Genomic DNA, 18,700 nt, shown 5'->3' with positions numbered 1-18,700 from the left:
TTCCACTGGTATTCCCCCTGAAAAACGTTGAAAACAATTTAAGAACCACTTCACGGCATGGGAAAAAGTAGTGCTTGTTAACATTAATCCTAAACAATCCCAACAAAAATGACTCATGTTTCAGCACTATGTTACCATTCAGCTACACTAATGTTTAAAGTTTGAGTTCAAGCAAAGCTCTCCCCCAAGCTAACAACATTGTTTCCAAGCCCCACACCACGTTTTGTTTTTTTGTTTTTTTTTAAACATGATTGAGTCAACATGTGCATTGCAAACCCAGCAAAACCGTTTCTTTTTTGGCAAATTGTTATTGTTTTCAGTAATTGCAGTAGATGTGTTAATCACTGTCAGACATCTCATGCCTGGCCTCCATTGCAAAACTTCCCTGTGTGTGAGCCTTATTAAGGCAGTCAGCGAGCACAGCCTCAAGTGTATCACACCGATCTAGCCTGCAGTTGGAAAATTTCACTATTTAGAGTTATGGTGACAACTGGAGTACAATTAATATGTTCCTTTGCAATACAAATGACATACACAAACTTTCATTGGTATTTGTGTGTGTGTGTGTGGTCATCCTATTTCTGCCACTCCAAACCCCACTTTTAATCTCCACAGCTGAACTAATAAAACCCCACGATCAAATAAAATGTGTCAAACTTTCTTCTGCCTAACTTCTCATTTGTATTTAATGTAACTAATTAATTTATAATTAATTGTTGAATGTAAAAAGACCTTATTGGACATGACTGGCGATTTTCTATGTATACACATGGCTCCAAAGACTAATAACGGCAATCACGTTTTCAGTCTCTGTAGTTCTGAAGTTCTTTGAGCAAAGCACTGTAAACAGAACTGTGTTCCCATGCATGCATGGTGGCATCTGCCTTCTACAGAACTACTCTCTGTTGACTGAAAACTTGATTGCTGTTATTACTCTTTGGAGCCGTTTCTAAACAAACTCTTCTTTGTGAAGGAAAATGTCACCCAACGATGTAACTCATAATTGTGCTTTTAACACTTTTTGGACAACGGAGGTCTACAGCAAGAAGGAGTAAGATCAGGCTTTGGATACACACACAATACTAGAAAGTAGGATCAGGTCATTGTTGGTTTGGCTTTGCACATGAGATCGTTTCACAATAAGAAAAACATAGAATATCGCCAGCAATATCCTTTAAAGAAGCACAAATCATGCAAGGGTCTTCATACCTGGACCCCAGAGTCTCAACTTATCAGTTGCTTCTATTAGATTCAGTGATAATAAGAAAAATATAGAAAATCGCCAGCCTTATCCTTTAATATATTTAAAAATTAGTCTGTTTATGCATTAGATGTTTTCATGTGTTTATTTGTGTGTCTGCAGACAAAGAAAAGACAGGCCAAACTCCAGTCAGCCAACAATCTTGCATCACTAAATACACAACAAGACTGAGACAAGCAACAGGAGCAATCAAAGGTTGGGGGACGTAGGGTCACTTCTGCTACCAAAAAACTGCCTTTGGGTAAAAAGAGAGGGGGGGGGGGATAATGCAAATATCCCCCTGTCTGTAACTCATTCTTCACCGGTGACACTCCTCGAATTGTCACCTGTGGAATTCAAGAGAGGAGTGGGATGAAGAATGTAGCAAAGGGGGCAGCTGAAGTGAAGCCAGTGTTGATAATTAACCAGTTTTCTTCCTGAGAAACTCCCCCCACTGTGTTACAGAGCACTGACTATGCTAAGAATTTGACCAGACCGCTATTGACTGTTCTAAGTTGATTTATGTATTAATGCGATAAAGAATACCCTGCTTGTTCACTCCTTCACCTATCCATCATAGCAGGGGATGATGGGTGGGAGGCTCCAATCTTTAGAACATAGTGTTGATGGATTTGAACCACACTACCCTGAATCTAAGAGCAGGTATGCAGCTCCCTCTGCAATGAACATATTCCACCTCCAAAGCAGTGTAGCATGATATTTTTTTTCAGTGCGCGCCCTATGAAGTATCACCAAGGAATCTAATTGGAATTTGCACATTTTTGTGGTTGGTCTGCAGTGAAAAGAAAAACCAGCTGTTTATAATACATCAATCAAGGCTTGAGTTTCATTTGTCTGACCCTTATGGGTCTTGCATAAAACTACAAACTAAATGCACAACAGTCAACTTGCCTCCTAGCTAATCAGTTAGCAGCTTGGCTTTTTGAATTCAACAAAAAAAGCACCTTTTTGAAGCTCCTTTGTCATGTTTTAGCAGCAGCTTAACTTTTGCAAATTCAAACAACAATTATCTTACGCAGTGAGGTTAACAGCCCCTGTTGCTGCAAACACAACATGATAAACATTTCTGTGTTATTTGGTGGAGATTCAATGGATACAAAGTCATTACTGCATGCACAAATGCAAACATGACATAGAATTGGCTTTCCATGTCATCTGTTCCTGTGAGATTCATAAAGAAGAGTGTTAGGTAATTTCACAACACTGATTTGAGACTGATTTGCAGATTTGCATCCTTTCTGTTTCATCATCACTTAGTAATCAGTTTAAATATGTTGATTGTATTCTCTGGACAGCATCTGCTTACTGAATGTGACTAAAGGATTGTTTTGTACAGAGTAACACGTAAGGACTGTCCAGATTGCAGATTTTAAAACTTGTGTGTATGTTTTTTGTATGTCATTTGTCAGCAAAATCACATCACAAATGGTAGAAAATATGTACAAATGACATCTGTATACTTTAACATAAAATATACAAGAGACTTCATTTCATTTGCTGATAAAAGATTCATAAAACTGAAAAAATTTACTTTCAAGTGATTTGTAGTTCTTCCTGAACATAGTTTACATCAGAAACAGTTACCAATAGCAACTCACTGACATCATCTGAAACAATCATACACACCACATCAAGTCAGATTTACGCTCCAGAAACATTTCCTCTTTAGGCTTTATGCTGAAGGGGACACTTGGATTCCAGCAGTGACACTGTTAAGGATGACTGACTGGCTCTGTCATCTATCACCATGAATTCCAGGATGACAAAATGGAAAGTTTCACTTATACGACTCTCCCTCTCTAACATGTCTTTGTCTGGACTTGTCTCAATCGCACTGGTTGGACAATTGCGCAGAGTGTAGGTTATACTGGGTGTGAACAGACATCAGATGGAAAAAACCTCGGCAGGTAGGCATTACATGCCAGCTGTTATCTTTTACACTACATTACGTATGATGCTAATTAATACCTATCGGATAGATGGAAAAGCCCCTTGTAAGTAGTGCAGTAATGACCAGGCAGGTTGAAGACAAGAGACTTCTGACATAAGGTACCATGAACCTGCCCTCTCTGTCTCCTTCTCTGACTTTATTTCCACTTCTGTTAGTTCCTGTACATTGTTGATTGAGAAACCAGTCAGAATAACAAAGCCTTGAGGCGGTGGGCCCCTTGACTTGGATCAGATCGAGTCCAAATTGACATCTGGTTTTTCTAAGTCAACTCTATAATTGAGTGGGAGTACATGCACGCACAATGGTGGAGGTTGTGCTACATTTCAGTCTGTGTGGCTATCTTTGAGGGTGAGTGGGTGCCTGTGGAATCTGATTGTTTGTGAGTGTGAGAGAGACATAAAACAGAGAGAGGAAGACAGGATGACAAAGGCAGGTGATAAATGGAGTGACAAAAAGGACAGTGATGGAGGAAAAGACAGAAAGACACAAAATTAGAATTTTTTAGAGAATAGAGAATAGCCTAAGTATGATAGTGTGCTTCTGCCTAAAGACAAATGTGCAAATATGGTTGTGTGCATGGTTGTGCATGGTTACCAAAAGATACAAAAACACTACAAACTATCAGCCCTCAGGCAAAATCTGTTGGTTTAGGCCTTCATCCAGGTGACAAGTCCACAGCTTCATCTGTCCAAACTTCACCTGACACCAAGTAAATCCCCTGCAGAATAACTATACCAAAACATTAAAAGCTTGATTTTTTTAGCATCTGTTTGGAAAGCTATTAGCAAATAACAAGAATACAATTTCAGAATGATTTTATCATTAACTCTCAACTCACCAAAGTGATTTCCTTTCTAGTCTGAGAGGCAACTCTATGTAAAAAGTCTTTTCCAAATGTGTAAGACAGAAGCATCCTTCTCACTCTTGCACTCTAAAGACATTCATCAATTTACATCAAGTGTAATGGTTAACCAACCCATGACGTTTCAAGAACAGTGAGAGGAGCAACCTAACTGATTAGCCAAGCTTTAATAATGAGGGAAAACAAAATAGCAGCAGGTGAATATTGTCAAACCTTCTTAATAAGAAAAAGAACTTACCGTCCATGTATGTTTCTCCAGGGCTGGTTTTAGCGGTCTGGTTTCTCCGTAGCCACTTCCATCCCCTGAAGCCTGAGGACACCAATCAGACATTTTACAATTAATTTTAAAGATGTTCACAAGACGTTCTTTGTTTTATTCACTGCATTGACAATTACACACCCTAAAGAGAACGCTCATTTAACTGTGTGTGTGGTACTTACACCATGTGTGTCTACTCATTACTCTTTATTTGAATTTTTGGTAAAATTTCATAACAGCTGTTAAGACCTTGGAATAACAGTCTAATCTTTAAGTTACTGTGCTCTGTGTGACAGTATTATTGGCCTATTGTATTTGTCTGTGTTGTATTTATAGACAGATAGATATATAGATGGTCAGTAAAAATAAAACACAGAATAACGTAAAAGACACTTAGTCAAATAGATAAAAAATAATAATAGTGGCATCATAATAAGAATAATAAATATAATGAAAGTGTCCTTTAGCTCCGCTTACAGGGGACAAAAGAGATATGGGCCCATATGTTATAACAAGGATATGCAAATTTTTATTCTTTTTTTACGTCTTCTTGGCTGGGTCCCTCTTGGAACAGATATTTTAATCTCAATGAGCCTTTTACCTCGTCAAATTAAGGTGTATTGTTAGTACTCTACAGTATGTCTCCACACTTAATGCCATGAAGTCTTGTATATTTGTTGTATCAAATCCTTTAAATGAGCCTTATATACTTCTACTGGATTGGAGAGTGCTTGGTAATTCAATATCTAGAATGTGTAAATTATACTGGAAAACAGCTGTGTGTGAGGTTATCATTTGCGATGAAAGGCACATCCTGAAATCAGAAACCTGTCATTTCCACTTGGAATGTGATTTTCCCATCTAATCCAAGCAACATCTAAAGATTTGATGACAACAAGTGGTAAAGACTTGAACGCTATTCTGTCAGTAAGGACGAGGTTTTGGTGGTCCGAGCAAGCAGAGCAGCTGTGAGGTCAATGTTTTACTAAACAACAGTAAAGGCTGCTGGTGGGCTGCAGTGAGGCACCTGTGTTTGTGCGTGGGTGGTCAGGGTCGGTGGTGAAAAGACAGCTCTCAGATGCTTATCTGCTATGGATTTATTATTGGTAATAAGTGATGGAATAAATCAACAAAGCCCAGTGAAATCCCATTAATCTGCTGTTGCTCTGTGGTAAACTATGTCTAGCAACTTACACATGAATTTGAACAGAATTTACTGTCCACTATGTCTTACCCCCTTAATTACTGTTGCTATGCCTGTCAATCTTTTCATTCTCGCACAGCACATATGCAGTTTATAATAAGGGGCAGATTAACCCAAAATTAACTCAAAATTCTTAGTAATCTTAATGGATCCTTTATTTGAGACAAAAGACAGAGGTAGACAAAAGTAGGCTTTGTATTTCTAATTGACAACCATCGATTTTGTCAGCTGACAGCTGTCAGAACCAGTTGATTGTTGTTGAACAATGTCAGAACCAGCATTGTTCTTGTATTGTAGTGTAGAGCTCGTTAATCCTAGTATTATAAGTATGATTTTTTTTCATTTCAAGATAACATTGTTGGTCTGCTTAGGTTAAATACTGCATTTTTTCATATTTTCTTAAAGTATGTTTTTACATTAACGTTACCTTGACAAGAAAATAGGCTTTAGGTATGAGGATAACTGCCTAAACTCTGATAATGTTCAGCACCAGCTTCCACACAGAAGGAAATACTACACAGTGGATGTGCCAGCTGTGAATGATTTTTTTTCACTACAGTACGTAGTAATGTTAAGCTAGTTAGCCGGACATGCTAACAACTGCCGTTACACTGTTTAATCCATTTCTTACACTTTTACGCTCTGTGTTTTTGGTTTTGGAAGGGTTACAAAAAAAGACCCCATTCTCCAAACTTTTAATAGTGAGTATCACTTTTTCTTTAGCTACATGTGGATGACGCTGCAGCAAAAATAGTTTGACAGTTCTGCTGTGCTTAGTTAGGGTTGTTAAGCTATAAAAAAAAAAGTCAACCACTGCTTCTCAAAGCCCAAGATGTCATCCTCAAATGTCTTCTTTTGACCCAGCCAACAGTCCATACCCAAATATATTTAGTTATTATGATATATGACAGTTATACCATCATAGAAGATGAAATAAACCAGAAAATATTCACATCTGAGAAGTTATAATCAGAGAATTTGGACATTTTTTTAGTAAAAAATGACTAAAAACGATTAATCAATTATCAAGTTAGTTGTGTAGTTAATTGTTGCAACTGTATAATTATCAAATACCTTTTTAACCTTTCAACATACATTATCAATACTCCCCTGCCTATCTCCAAAATAAGATTAGTTGACACTCACCATATCTGAGTCATCTTCATCTTCCTCACAGTGCCTCTCAGCTGCACGAGGGTCTCCCACCACCCTCAGCTCACCGATCACCCCCTGTTGCAAAACAAGGACATGGTGTTTTGATCTTTAATGATATAATCATGTCAGAGCAGCACTTCCTCTCTCTCACACACACAAAATGTCTTGCTTTTAAAGTACAACTATGGATGGTTATCTCTGAACTTGCAGCTAAGGTCTACGGAATATTTCTCAGGGAATTCCCCCTTTTCCACACAATCAGAGGAGCTATTGATGTCTTCAGTTTTAGCCTCAGTCTGTGAAGTGGCACTATCTCTGCCTCATACACACACGATCTGATACATGTTCCCACACAGGATACTCAGAGATAGCATGAATGCTATCTTCATGCCTATCAAAGGGCCATTAGCTCGGTATGAAGAGGTGGTTTCCATTATTTGAAGTTGACTCTTCAGGACACATTTATGTCCTGAGAAAAAAAGTCAAATGGATTTTTTAAGAGAACTTTGAAGATAAATAACAAAGGCTTTGTGAAATTTCAACCCTGTCTTTCTCTACACAGGCTTTTAAAGGGTTTCTTACATGTTACAGTCTTTTTTTTTTTTTTAACTAATTGCTTTAGATCTCAACAATAAATCTTAGATGCTATTCATGAGGAGGACTGAACTGTCACTGTAGTGTGTTTTCACCAGTGATGGATAGTAAAAGAGGACATCCGCTGAACAATTCCTATTTCAGAATGGAATGTTCTTTTTATAAATACATAATGTAAATATTTAGATACCAAAGAACCTCATCGAGCCTTAATTTGATTAGGAAAATTAAGTTCACAAGACCTCTCTCGCTTAGGGCCATACAAAGGTCAATAAATAGCACATGGCCAAAAAGTGCTGCAAGTAGACGTCGAGTTAGATTCCTGTTTATAATACTGACAAAATATCTAGCCACAAGGAAATACTTTAGATGGGTTTAATTGGTGCAATGTAAAAAATAAAAACTTGGGCTGTATAGCAGAGTTACAAAGTGGTTTACAACAAAATAAACAGCTGTCCACAAACATGGCAATAAAAAAGATTAAACAAGTGTTATAGCCTAGAGAGGAAGCAAGGAATGAGATTTCAGCTGGGCAAACACTAAAAACTGTATTTCTTGAGCTTTGAGCCAGGTGGGAAGTACCCTTTTAGGATTTGGACATATTTAGTAGAGTAAATAGCTCTTAGTTTATTTATGTAATCATTGTTATTAAAAGATACTTTTTAGCAGTGGATGGAGGGTACAACCACCCTTTTTTGGCTCTCTTCTGTAGAGTTAGTCAAAATCTATTTGTGCCATTCTGGTTTCATGATCTGAATTAGGTCTTTTTGACAAAACAATCAAACATAGCTCCTCACCCCAAGGGACCTGGGTTGTTTTTTCAGGTGTCACTTCAAAAGCAATGAAATTTATTCTTTTTTTTTTTTTCTTACATCTGGGATTATAGTTGTCAAACTATTTGCCATAGAGTCTAAAGAGTTAATTCCAATGCAGTTTCTGAGTGAATTACCAGGACATAAAACAATTTGTCAAAACTAAGTTAGATAAATGTTATTTTTCCCTCAACGCAAATTGTTTCAATGCCTATGCAGAATTTAATGGTTTTGCTCTTTTGCTTGATTTGTGTTAAACAACTTTAGTCCATGATTCAAAATAATTAGCAGCATGCACATAATCAGAATGAACAATTCTCACTGATTGTATGCTTGTGGTTACATGTTTTCTCTGCACAGGTAGCCATGGGTGAACAACTATAACCCTTTAACAGCTAAGGTCAGCAGTTGTTTAAGTCAACTGCTGGATTTACAGCAGTCAAATGACAGACGTTAATAACATCCCTACTGTGAGGCCTTCCAATTATTTGCAGACTACTCTCAAGAGGAAGGTGAGGCGATGTAGACATTTATATTATGGTTTCGAGTAGACCAATTTGAGCAATCAAATCATATGAGAGTTATTCAGCTGCAATGTTTCACATGCCTGACTATGGAAAATCAAAACATCAGCATCAAAGCAGCAGGAGATCTGTCTTCATCACAGTTAATGTTGGTTGCAGAAAGAAGCAGTTTAAGCCCATTAGTCTAAGATTTAGTGTCAAAGCAAGTATTTATTTATCCACTATGAAAGCTTTTCAATAAATAAGGTGTAACTTTCTATATTATATATCCCTTTAATATCCTTATTTCTTGGGCCTGAATATTGTTTCCTCCTAAACAGTCAAAGCCTGTATACACACCAGGAACTTATCGGGATCAGCCCCTCCAGCTTGCCCGACAAAGACTCCAGCACCAGCCTCCAGCTCCATCTCGTCCGGGGACCTCTCTATGCGTATCACCTGAGGATCTGTGTCGCAGTTGAGGTAGAACATCACCCTGTCATCCCTCACAGCGATGGCAAAACGGGTCCAGGTATCCCTCAAGGAGGGCACAAGGAACCTGGCCCCCTCGTAAGACTGCTGGGAGTCAGGCTCTGTGTAGTACAGGATCACATTCTGGTTGCCGCCCTGCACATCTGACAGTTTAACACCCACATACATGATCTGCTGTGCGGCGTCTGTGACAGAGAAGATGACGCCTCCCTTGTTTGAGGTGGGTTTCAGGTTGAAGATGAGGGCAAAGTCTCGGTAGAATGGGCTCGGCAGGTGGGCGCGCGCCAGCTGGCCCGTGTTGGCATCGGGGCCAAAGACGAAGCCAGGGCTGTTGTCTGGCCCATAGACTCTGGTGATCTCATTTGGAGGAGGGTCCCCAATGAGCTGCAGCAGGGAGACTCCACTGTCTTCTAGAGAGGAAGAGAAACGGGATGTGAGGCCACAATATGCATAAAATAAACTGCTGGTTAAGAGGGAGGGCAGCATGGCAGGGTATGGTGTTAGACCATGCTCTATTAAGCTGTTGGTGGTTGACTTAGTGTGATCGTGTCTGGACTGTGGTATTTTGAGTCTTTGCTGAAGTAGAAAGAAACGAACAACTACTGGCAGCTCAATGGTTCCCCTCTTTCTAAAGCAATGTTAAAAAAAACAAACACATTTCATAAAATGGAAAGTTACCGCAATTCCTAAGCTTTTTTGAGAAGCAATGGCAAAGAGGTTCTGCTCAAGGGAACACAAACAAACAAGCTTTTTTATAACTTCCAGACCAAAATATGGAAAGGGCTGTTAAATCTACCAGAAACTCTGACTTCCCCAAAAAGGCAAAGAACAGGTCATGTGAGACTAAGAAAAGCAGATCACTTGAATAGACACTGTAACTCTTGTATTCCAAAGACAAAACCTGAGTGAAGGGAGGAGAATTTCAATTTAATTTTGAATAGTAAACACAAAACTGAAGCATAAGAACAGCCATAAATTTTTTCGAGCCATAAGAAATTTTTAGGGCTTAAAGCGTCCTTAAATACAGTATCTGAATCAAAACAACTTTCCATTTAAATCTGAGTCTATTTATGTCAGGAAAAATTGCAATTTTTTAAAATATTTTTGCTATGTTGTATTTACCTAAAGAAGATTTAAGCCTTATCAATAAATGTAATGATAGACGGGTCTGAGGTAAATGTGGCATAAGAGCAAAAATCAAGATGAAACCTGCAGCACTAAAGTCACTATGTGTTTGTCTTTGACTGTAATCATTAATCACAAACTCAACTGAGTGTAGATGACAACAAATGGCAAGGTCTCTCTTGTAAAGAGCTAATATATCTCAGGAAACTGCAACCACTTACACCAATTAGATTCTTTTTTAAATTATGTATTCAGAAACTTTGAATCTTGACCACTGATCAATCTATTGTGCCCAGCAAAACTCTTCTGACTTGTATGACATCTGCTAAATGTCACTGCCCCACTGCTGCAGGGCACACAGGGACCAACAGCTGGGCCTCCTGCATATCTTTGCTCACTCTTCCATCGCCCTGGGTGATTCAGTGCATAATAACTGGGGGCGTTTAGGGAATACAAGGAACACAAAGAGCAATGTATTGACATACTTGGTGAAGACGTTTCACTGTTTTCGTTTTACTTGCATCAAACTTCAGACTAAACCTTTTGCACTTTGATCAGCAGTGATGTGTCCTCATGTTAAAAGAAAATCACTAAAATCACTGTTTTGGGAGAACACTTGACATAGTTTCTCGTTCTTTGAAGGAATGCTTTGGCTTACCACCTGGTGACTAATGTTCAAGCTCTATTGGTCAGTTCAAAGCCTCCCCACTGCCATGAGTGCAGGAGATCAGTGAGGTCGGCTGTTGGCTTTGTTGAGAGCTTAAACACACGAGGTGTTCAGCTGAACCCGAGGTCCTGCTTTCTGCTGTACAACCATCAGCACGAGTCTGGATATTCTGCATGCTGTCTGAGAACTAAAGATGTTTTCTTTTGAATCTGAGCTAAAAGAGAACCCAGTCAAGCTGTTAACAGGACAGTAATGATAATACTTTCCAGTATGAATTATGCAGTTCCCGTTTGCGCAAATGGGACTGACATTTCAGAAGATTCATCCCTTTATATACAGACATGCCAAAAATACCAAACAAATTTGGAAAAGCACATTAAGGTAAGTGATACAAGTGTGGAAAAGTTTTCAAAATAAGATGTTGGTAGAAAATATAATAAAATGTATCTAATATAGCATATTTTAGTCAGCTGAAAGCCAGACAAAAAGAGATAGTTTTGAGCATAAAACACACATTTTCTACCTAGATAAGAAAATGTTAATCATGAAATGATTCCAAGGTTCAGAACACCTGAGATAAACTGGATCCTTGACTGTCGTGTGGATGGTAGCTAACAATGCACTATCATTTGCACTAGGCCAACCAGATGTTTACTCTGATAAAGTCAGAACGAGAAACCTTGAGGGTCTCTTCACTGGGCCTGTGTTCACATGTCTGAACGTGGCTCCCGTCTATGTAGACAATCTCAGCCAGAGGAGGGTTGAAAAAGGCAAAACTTTGTAGTAATTCAAGGTGAAATCCATCATGTGGAAAAGCACACCATTTTAATTTGTAATCTTCCTGCTATGGGTGCTGTAGCTGACATGCAAGATATCTTTGAAGCAGACACACTCCGTAACTGGGCATGTATGGTATCTCTCTACGCAATGAAACGCAACGATAATGATTTTGCTCTGAATGACAACGGTTGTACAGGAAAAATGTCTCTACTTGCTGTGATTGTCTTCCTTCTACAATCTGAAAGAAATATGAAATTTGTTAAGCATATATTGGCAGCCAGTCATAAAAAAAATTTGATTTGTATGCAGATTAAACTTCAAGGTCTGTAATGGGCTGGTATGTGAGGCGCATCTCTCAAACAGAGCCGCTTGTCCTTCAGCAGGCAGCATTCCTCGGAGGGTCAAGTCTCAACGTCCTCTCACCACAACATCATCATCATTCAGACATCGGATTTTCTGATGCATTTACCAAACGGACAGCAAGGATATCTGCTGCTCGTTTGTGAAATGCATTAGAAAATCAGATGTCTTGAAACGTGTGTGCAGGTTCGAAGCTTCCCAAACCCCTCATCAGTGAAACATCTCACCTATTACTCATCAGTCATGCGAACAGATGTGCGTTCTTTGGTCTATGTTCATAATTTACCAAAAAGACCTTACTATAGAAGAAAAGTGTTAAACTAGCCCATGATTGAAAACTATAACTATTTCCTTCACATCTAAAGAGGTATCCTTATGGAATTGTGGTAGATGCAAATAAAGAAAGAAGTTTGAAACAGCAAATAATGACAATTACCAAATCCAAAGCAGATGAAAAGGTTTTACTCTTGCAAAGGAATGCTTTTGCTGAAGCCTGTTCAATGTGCCCACATTGTCAGCAAAGAGACAGGCAGTCATTCCTTGTCAATGATCAAAAATTGTTGGGTATACAAAGAGTTCACCATTAGCATTTTAATTGCAATCTCACTTCAGGGTTTTCAAATAGCCTTTGTCAACCAATGACAGCTCCAAGGCCAATCAGGCATAGAAAAGGACAGTTGATGAATGGAGCGGTGCTGGGTTTATGGTGCTAGTTTGTCTTGTCAAGACCACTTACTGACTAGAAGCGTAGTTCTTTTTCATTTCCTAACATTCCTGGATGGGGTACCAGAGCTTGTGATACCCTGTTGATAAAGCTGTATATACAGCATGAGACTGTATATACAGCTTTGGGAAGTACAGGATGCTGTATAATGCATGGGAAAACATTTAAACATCTGGACAGTCCCAGAAATCGTTGACATTTCACAGACTACGCTCCATCACCATTTAAAACATCCCTCGAGGCCTGCTGACAAAAGCAATAATCTCATCCCTTAGTCTGCAAAAGCTGGTCAGTGGTCTGACCCTGCATTTGGAGTGTTAGACTTCACCTCTGGAAACATGAAAATTACTATCCCACGGTTGTAAAAATAAAATAAAAAAAGTCTTCAATCTAATGCATTTGCAGCATGAACTATGTGGTGCTTGTCAGCAAACTGATTTGAAAGTGAATTAAATTAAAATTAGTCACATGATATGGGTGTTGTGTTTGCTTTCTGCTTATTTAAAGACTGTTTGATCTTGTGTTTTCAATGTATGGCTGGCTGCTTGCAGGGTTAAAAATAGTTATTTTCGATGCTTATAATGTTAAATCAATGACAGGCATTTAGTAGAATCCAATGTGACAAATGCATTTTATCTTTATGTGTCCATGGGATATTTGCTGCATCACAGAATGTAAACAATCCTAAGATAGTAACAAACAGGTGGACTTTATGTTGTGCAAGAAGATATGGTGCCATGATTACTTTATGGAACTTACATCTTTATGTGACTTTTTTGTTCATATTCCATAAATATATTGTAGCATATACATGTGTAAATGTTCTCTAATGGCTCTGTAGCCAAAACCAGGTCTCTGTGTGTCTGATTTAATTTGACACTACACAGAAAAAGTAAAATTAACACAGGATGTTTTGAATATCAAGGTATCAACACCACACATAAATGGTCCTTTCTCAATGCAAAGGGTGTTCTGCAAAACTCTATGAGCCAACTTTCACCTGATGATGCAGAATAGTCGGAAAAAGATATTAAACTGAAAACCACATCACAGTCCAGGAAGGAGATTTCATGTTGGCTTGCCCTGAAGAATGGGCTATAATTCTCAAACCACAAAAAGGAAGATGGGTCTACCACAAGCTGTGCACTTTACTTTAGAGGAAGACGTCATATGATACTGTTCAAGTTGTCTCCCAAGTTCTCTACCTGTAAGTAAAGAACTTTTGAGGCAACATGCTGGGCTTAAACAAACCCCTTGCCACATACTGCTTCAAAAATACATCTTTTCAGAACTCTGGAAGAAAATAGTACTGATGATATTCATGGAGGTATAGTGGAAACTCTTCTAAATAGGTCCAGAACTTATCCAAAATGCTGAGACACCACCATTCCAGTTAAGAAACTGCTTTTGTTGACAAAAGAAAGAAATGTAAGGGTGGAATGTAAAATTGTTAAAATTTACTCTATTCTAACATGAACATGCAAATAACCAAAAGCTAACCATTTGGCCATTATCCATTATCCATTTCAGTGCTTCTGTACTGTGTTTTGCTACACTGCCTCATCAGTTCTCATTTTGTACTACTGCAACACAAACCAGAGGGGGCAATAAGTTTCTGGCAGCAAAGAAGTCAGACTGCCCTGTGCCCATAATTGGAACCCTCCTGAGAGCCAACTCAAAATGATTCCCTGGCAAGCAGCATGCATAACTGGAGCCAGCTTTGGGCCTTTCTGTCATGAGATACAATATCAATCTCGGCTCAATGGAACCACAGTGCTACAAATCAGTGTCAGACCACCAAAAGGGTTTACTGTACAAGCCACAAAATAAACCGAATGTACACAGACCTTCAGATATCACCAAAGGAGTATTGTATACATTAACATGAAAGCATCCTTTTCATCTTATTTAGACCACCACAGTGGTGGCCAGGGACAATATTTCATTTGATTTCAATTAAACAGCTTAAACTGACAGGGAGTAATGGAGTTTCTCATACAGGATATGGTTTTACCATTAAGAACTAACCAAAATACATTGTAGCTGACCTCTAGACCCTGATATGAATGACTGCTCATCTTTCAAGCAAGAGACTGGTAACCATGGAAAAACATCATTAAAGGGGCTATTGTGCCCTAACAATCCCGTCCTACCACAAGGGTAGCCCCCCTGTAGTAAAAGGATCACATCTGACAGATTTCTTACAAAGTTTCCATGCATACACTGATATCTCTGCAATCTTCCCACAGTAATCTCCCACATACACGTATCTACAGACTACATCAAAATATTTTAGTGATTGTGCTTGTTGCCCCATGATAACAGCCCTAAATTTACCCAAAAGAAACTAAAACCAAAAAAAAATTTGAAGTATATCATGAGACATTCTTGCATGACAGGTCATAGTTAAATGATGTAGGAGTGGGGTGGTATTAAGGCCTGAGGCAAAATGAGAATGCCCTCCTCCCACACATTAAGCCAACAGAGTTGCACATAGTGAAACGTGTCTGAAGCTTCCCAGACACTGCATAGTAGGGGTTCTGATCAGTGAATCTGAGAGGTCAAAGGGCTCGTTAGTGGGTAGACACAGTGGGAAACAGTTCACAATAAAGGCTAAAAACAGAGGAATAATGTGTTTTTAGCTTTAGGACACATTTACAGAGCTTTGTGGCACATCTCATCATTAATGTGTGTCCTCATTCAACTTAAAGCCAAAGCCCACCAACTTGTTAACCACTTTTAAAAATGTCTCAGTACAAACACAGCCCTCTATATCTGACATTAAAGCATTTTGTTTTGCCTGTTCACTCTAATAGGAACCACTTCAAGTTACAATTCTCATAGGCAACTTTTATTTCATTCTGAAGTAATTGCTTATCTTGCAGCTTTGGTGCAAAGCATATAAATCAAGTATCCAAGGAGTCTTTACAGAGATTATAGTAACCCAACATCATTATATTAAGTCAACTCAGCCTTCTCCCTTCTCAACCAATATAAACAATCAAACTAATGAGTAGTGTCCACCAATAGCATTTTAAGATGACTGAATTTTAATACCTGATGGTCTTGACTACAGTGGCTTTCTGTCTATCCAAGAGTGATTTACGGTAGAGTAACTGAAAACACTCCAGTTATAACTTAAGACTACTCTTACAGGGAATACTCAACACACATGCCTTGGTGCTTAACCAGCAACTGGAGAGCCTATAAAAGTTGCCCTAGGGGTGAAGAGATGGCAACAAGGTCACACGTTTTAAATTGCCTGAGTCTATTAGCAATGTCAGGACTGATGTGTCTAGAAGCCCCTACAGTTACCTTCATTTTTGCTGAGCTTTCCCTAATACATATTGAGCTGTTGAAAAGTCCTTACACCTTACTTATATCTGCGTCAATGTCTGCAATTTGAAAAAATTAGTGACATTTGCTACACAAGGGCAAGAACACAGAACAGGGCAAGAACAGCTAACATTCTTTGACAAGACACCATATGAACCCCAATGCCAACCCTCTACATGTAGAAACACTATCACCTTGCACACCAAAAAATACTGAGATAAACATTTCAAAGCAATAAAAATCTATTTGGGCCTTGGTTTGTCACTTAGTCTTGGAACCAGAGACATCGTGTCCTCTCATGTCTGTCAGTGGAGCAAGCTGTCAGAAAGATAGTGAAGCTGTAAAAAGACAGAGTCTTGAACTCCCAGTGATATGAACTGACAGTGGAGGGCAGGACAGAAGCCCAGTAACAGGGATTAGACTTTATAGCCGTTAATAATTTGAGGCACAGCTTCCACACGGAAACAGATTTTTTTATACTACAGTGTTTGATGCAGAACTTATACAGGATGTTCTCACGTGAATCAGCATCTCACTAGTGGCAATAAACATCTGAGTCATCCTCTCCGTCATTTTTTAAGTCACCAGGGGCATGTAATGTACTGTTTGGTTTAAGTCCTTGAAAGGATTCTCAGATACAGCGAGCTGATAGTTAGTAAGTGTGTATCACCTTAATGAAATGTACATATAAAACCCTTCAGCTCTATTACTGCTGTTCAAAAAAGCCATTTCAAACAACACAATTGAGCTGTTCTGGTATTTCACACACCATATTCATTGAATCTAAATCGTTGGACACAGTAATTACAAGCACATGAGATCAAAGACTTCATCAGCTGCTTAACTGTATTAAACTAAGCAATCTTGAATATGCACATCATTCCAGATCAGACAGAAATAAGTGCCTTGAACAGTAATTAATTCCTTTTACCTTATCATTCTCACATGTTAAAATGTGTTACCTATTAGTGCAGTAACTTTCAGGCTGTCAGAAGTACTTGCAGCCTTGCACAGTTGTACAAATTGTCATCCCAATGAAAAGCACTGACGCAAATATGACTGCTTCCCATGCATGACAACCAACACTCATTCTGTCCATTCAAGGATGCACTTCAAGCTGCCTGCAAGCTACTCGCTGTCAAAAGAGACATGCAGTCGTACAAGTATCCGTTTCATACGCAACTTGACTTCTGTCCTTTGCAAATGTATTAAGGCTAATATCTCAGCACAGCACACTCAGCTACAATTTCCTCATCATTGGACAAAATGTTAGTCTGCTTAAGGCACAAAACAAAAATCATTCAACTAGTATTTTATTCTTAATGATAATTTTAAAAAGTTATAAGTAGTAATGTAACAATTTTTAACATTATGCGGTTTTGTAATTCTGATGTCACTACAATCTGCATTTAGGAACTCTGTTGTTGAATAGTTGAAAGTGTTAAACTGGGAGACAGAAATACATTTAATTCACATTTCATTTATGTGGTATGCCATGCTTGAAGTTTGCTTGTCACTTCCTTACACTTTAGGCAGCATGTCTGTTGATCCTGTGTCTCCTTTAAATTAACAACTTCCAAAAGAAAATACACATCTTTAGTGGGTTTGCTAATGGACCACAAAGCAACTGCTCTGTGTGTGTGTGTGTGTGTGTGCGGGTGTTTACATGTGTGTGTTTTGATGACCTTCAAGTAGTAAGTCACATGCGATCCAAAGGACAAGGGAAACACATACATGCAACAGGTTATACACTGAAAGGAGTGCTGGCACCATGCTTGTTATGTTGTAGTCTGAACTTCCTTTTAACTACATGACTAGCAAGCACGAAACATGCTTAATTTTCATCGGAATACTTTTGCTGTGCACGGGAACCAAGACATTGTTAATCTTGCTGATACTCTGTGCTGCCTGGGATAAAAGTCAATTTATTGGATAAGGGTATTGGGTATTGGGTATTGGGTGGAAACACCAGACAAACTGGGGAGTAGGGATTTTGAGAACTGGTTCGAAATGAATGCCAGAATTAGGATTCATTTGAACCAGTGATTACCTTTCTGGTTACTAACTGACAAGCACTGATACCCATCATCTTCCTCGTCTGGTAGAGTGTGGCACTCCACAGGGAGGCGTCCCTCATCCAGGAGTGTCCAGCAACTGTCCCGCAAGACTTCACAGAAACTCCGGCAAGGCAACAACGTTGGGACCAGAGGGCCACACTTTGGTACCAAGAGAAGGCAGAAAAACCACTCCAAACTATGGTGGCAATGTGACCTCAACAGCCAAGCCCATTCGTTCAAGAGTACCTGGACTTCCTGTACACTGCTCTGGTTGAGATAATTGGGCACAGCAAACCTCTCCCCAACCATGGAAGAGCAGAAAGGAAGAGCAGTGTCTAGCAACAAGCATTGTGGGGATTCTACACCGAATGCTGATTTCACTATTTCTGGTGCCTGGCTATACACAGCTGTCTGGCTAGTTTGGGAGGCTTGGCTAGGTTCTTGCTCACTTATTGGTGTTTGTGTTGCATCTAAGATGTGACCAATTTGGCTGGTTGCCACTGTCTCGCTAGCTGCTAATGCCTGATTAGGCACTCCAGATTCAGACCAAAGACCTGA

General features: G+C 39.0%; 1 protein-coding gene across 3 annotated transcripts in view; it reads right to left on the bottom strand.

The window, feature by feature from the left end:
• col18a1a (collagen type XVIII alpha 1 chain a) overlaps positions 1 to 18,700 on the bottom strand; it is an 89,866-nt gene that overhangs the window by 26,085 nt on the left and 45,081 nt on the right. For 2 of the 3 annotated variants that reach the window (XM_044365222.1, XM_044365221.1), the window contains 3 exons: positions 8,962 to 9,503; positions 6,684 to 6,767; positions 4,313 to 4,384 (listed from right to left, as the gene is read on the bottom strand). In XM_044365222.1, coding sequence (XP_044221157.1) covers positions 4,313 to 4,384; positions 6,684 to 6,767; positions 8,962 to 9,503 — 698 coding nt within the window. The remainder of the gene's footprint in view (positions 1 to 4,312; positions 4,385 to 6,683; positions 6,768 to 8,961; positions 9,504 to 18,700) is intronic. The other variant, XM_044365223.1, reaches the window with a different exon arrangement.

This window comes from Thunnus albacares, chromosome 11 (genome assembly GCF_914725855.1).
Source record: "Thunnus albacares chromosome 11, fThuAlb1.1, whole genome shotgun sequence".
Classification (NCBI taxonomy): domain Eukaryota; kingdom Metazoa; phylum Chordata; class Actinopteri; order Scombriformes; family Scombridae; genus Thunnus; species Thunnus albacares.
The sequence above is the reverse complement of the archived record's forward strand: the minus strand, read 5'-3'. Positions and strand labels throughout refer to the sequence as shown.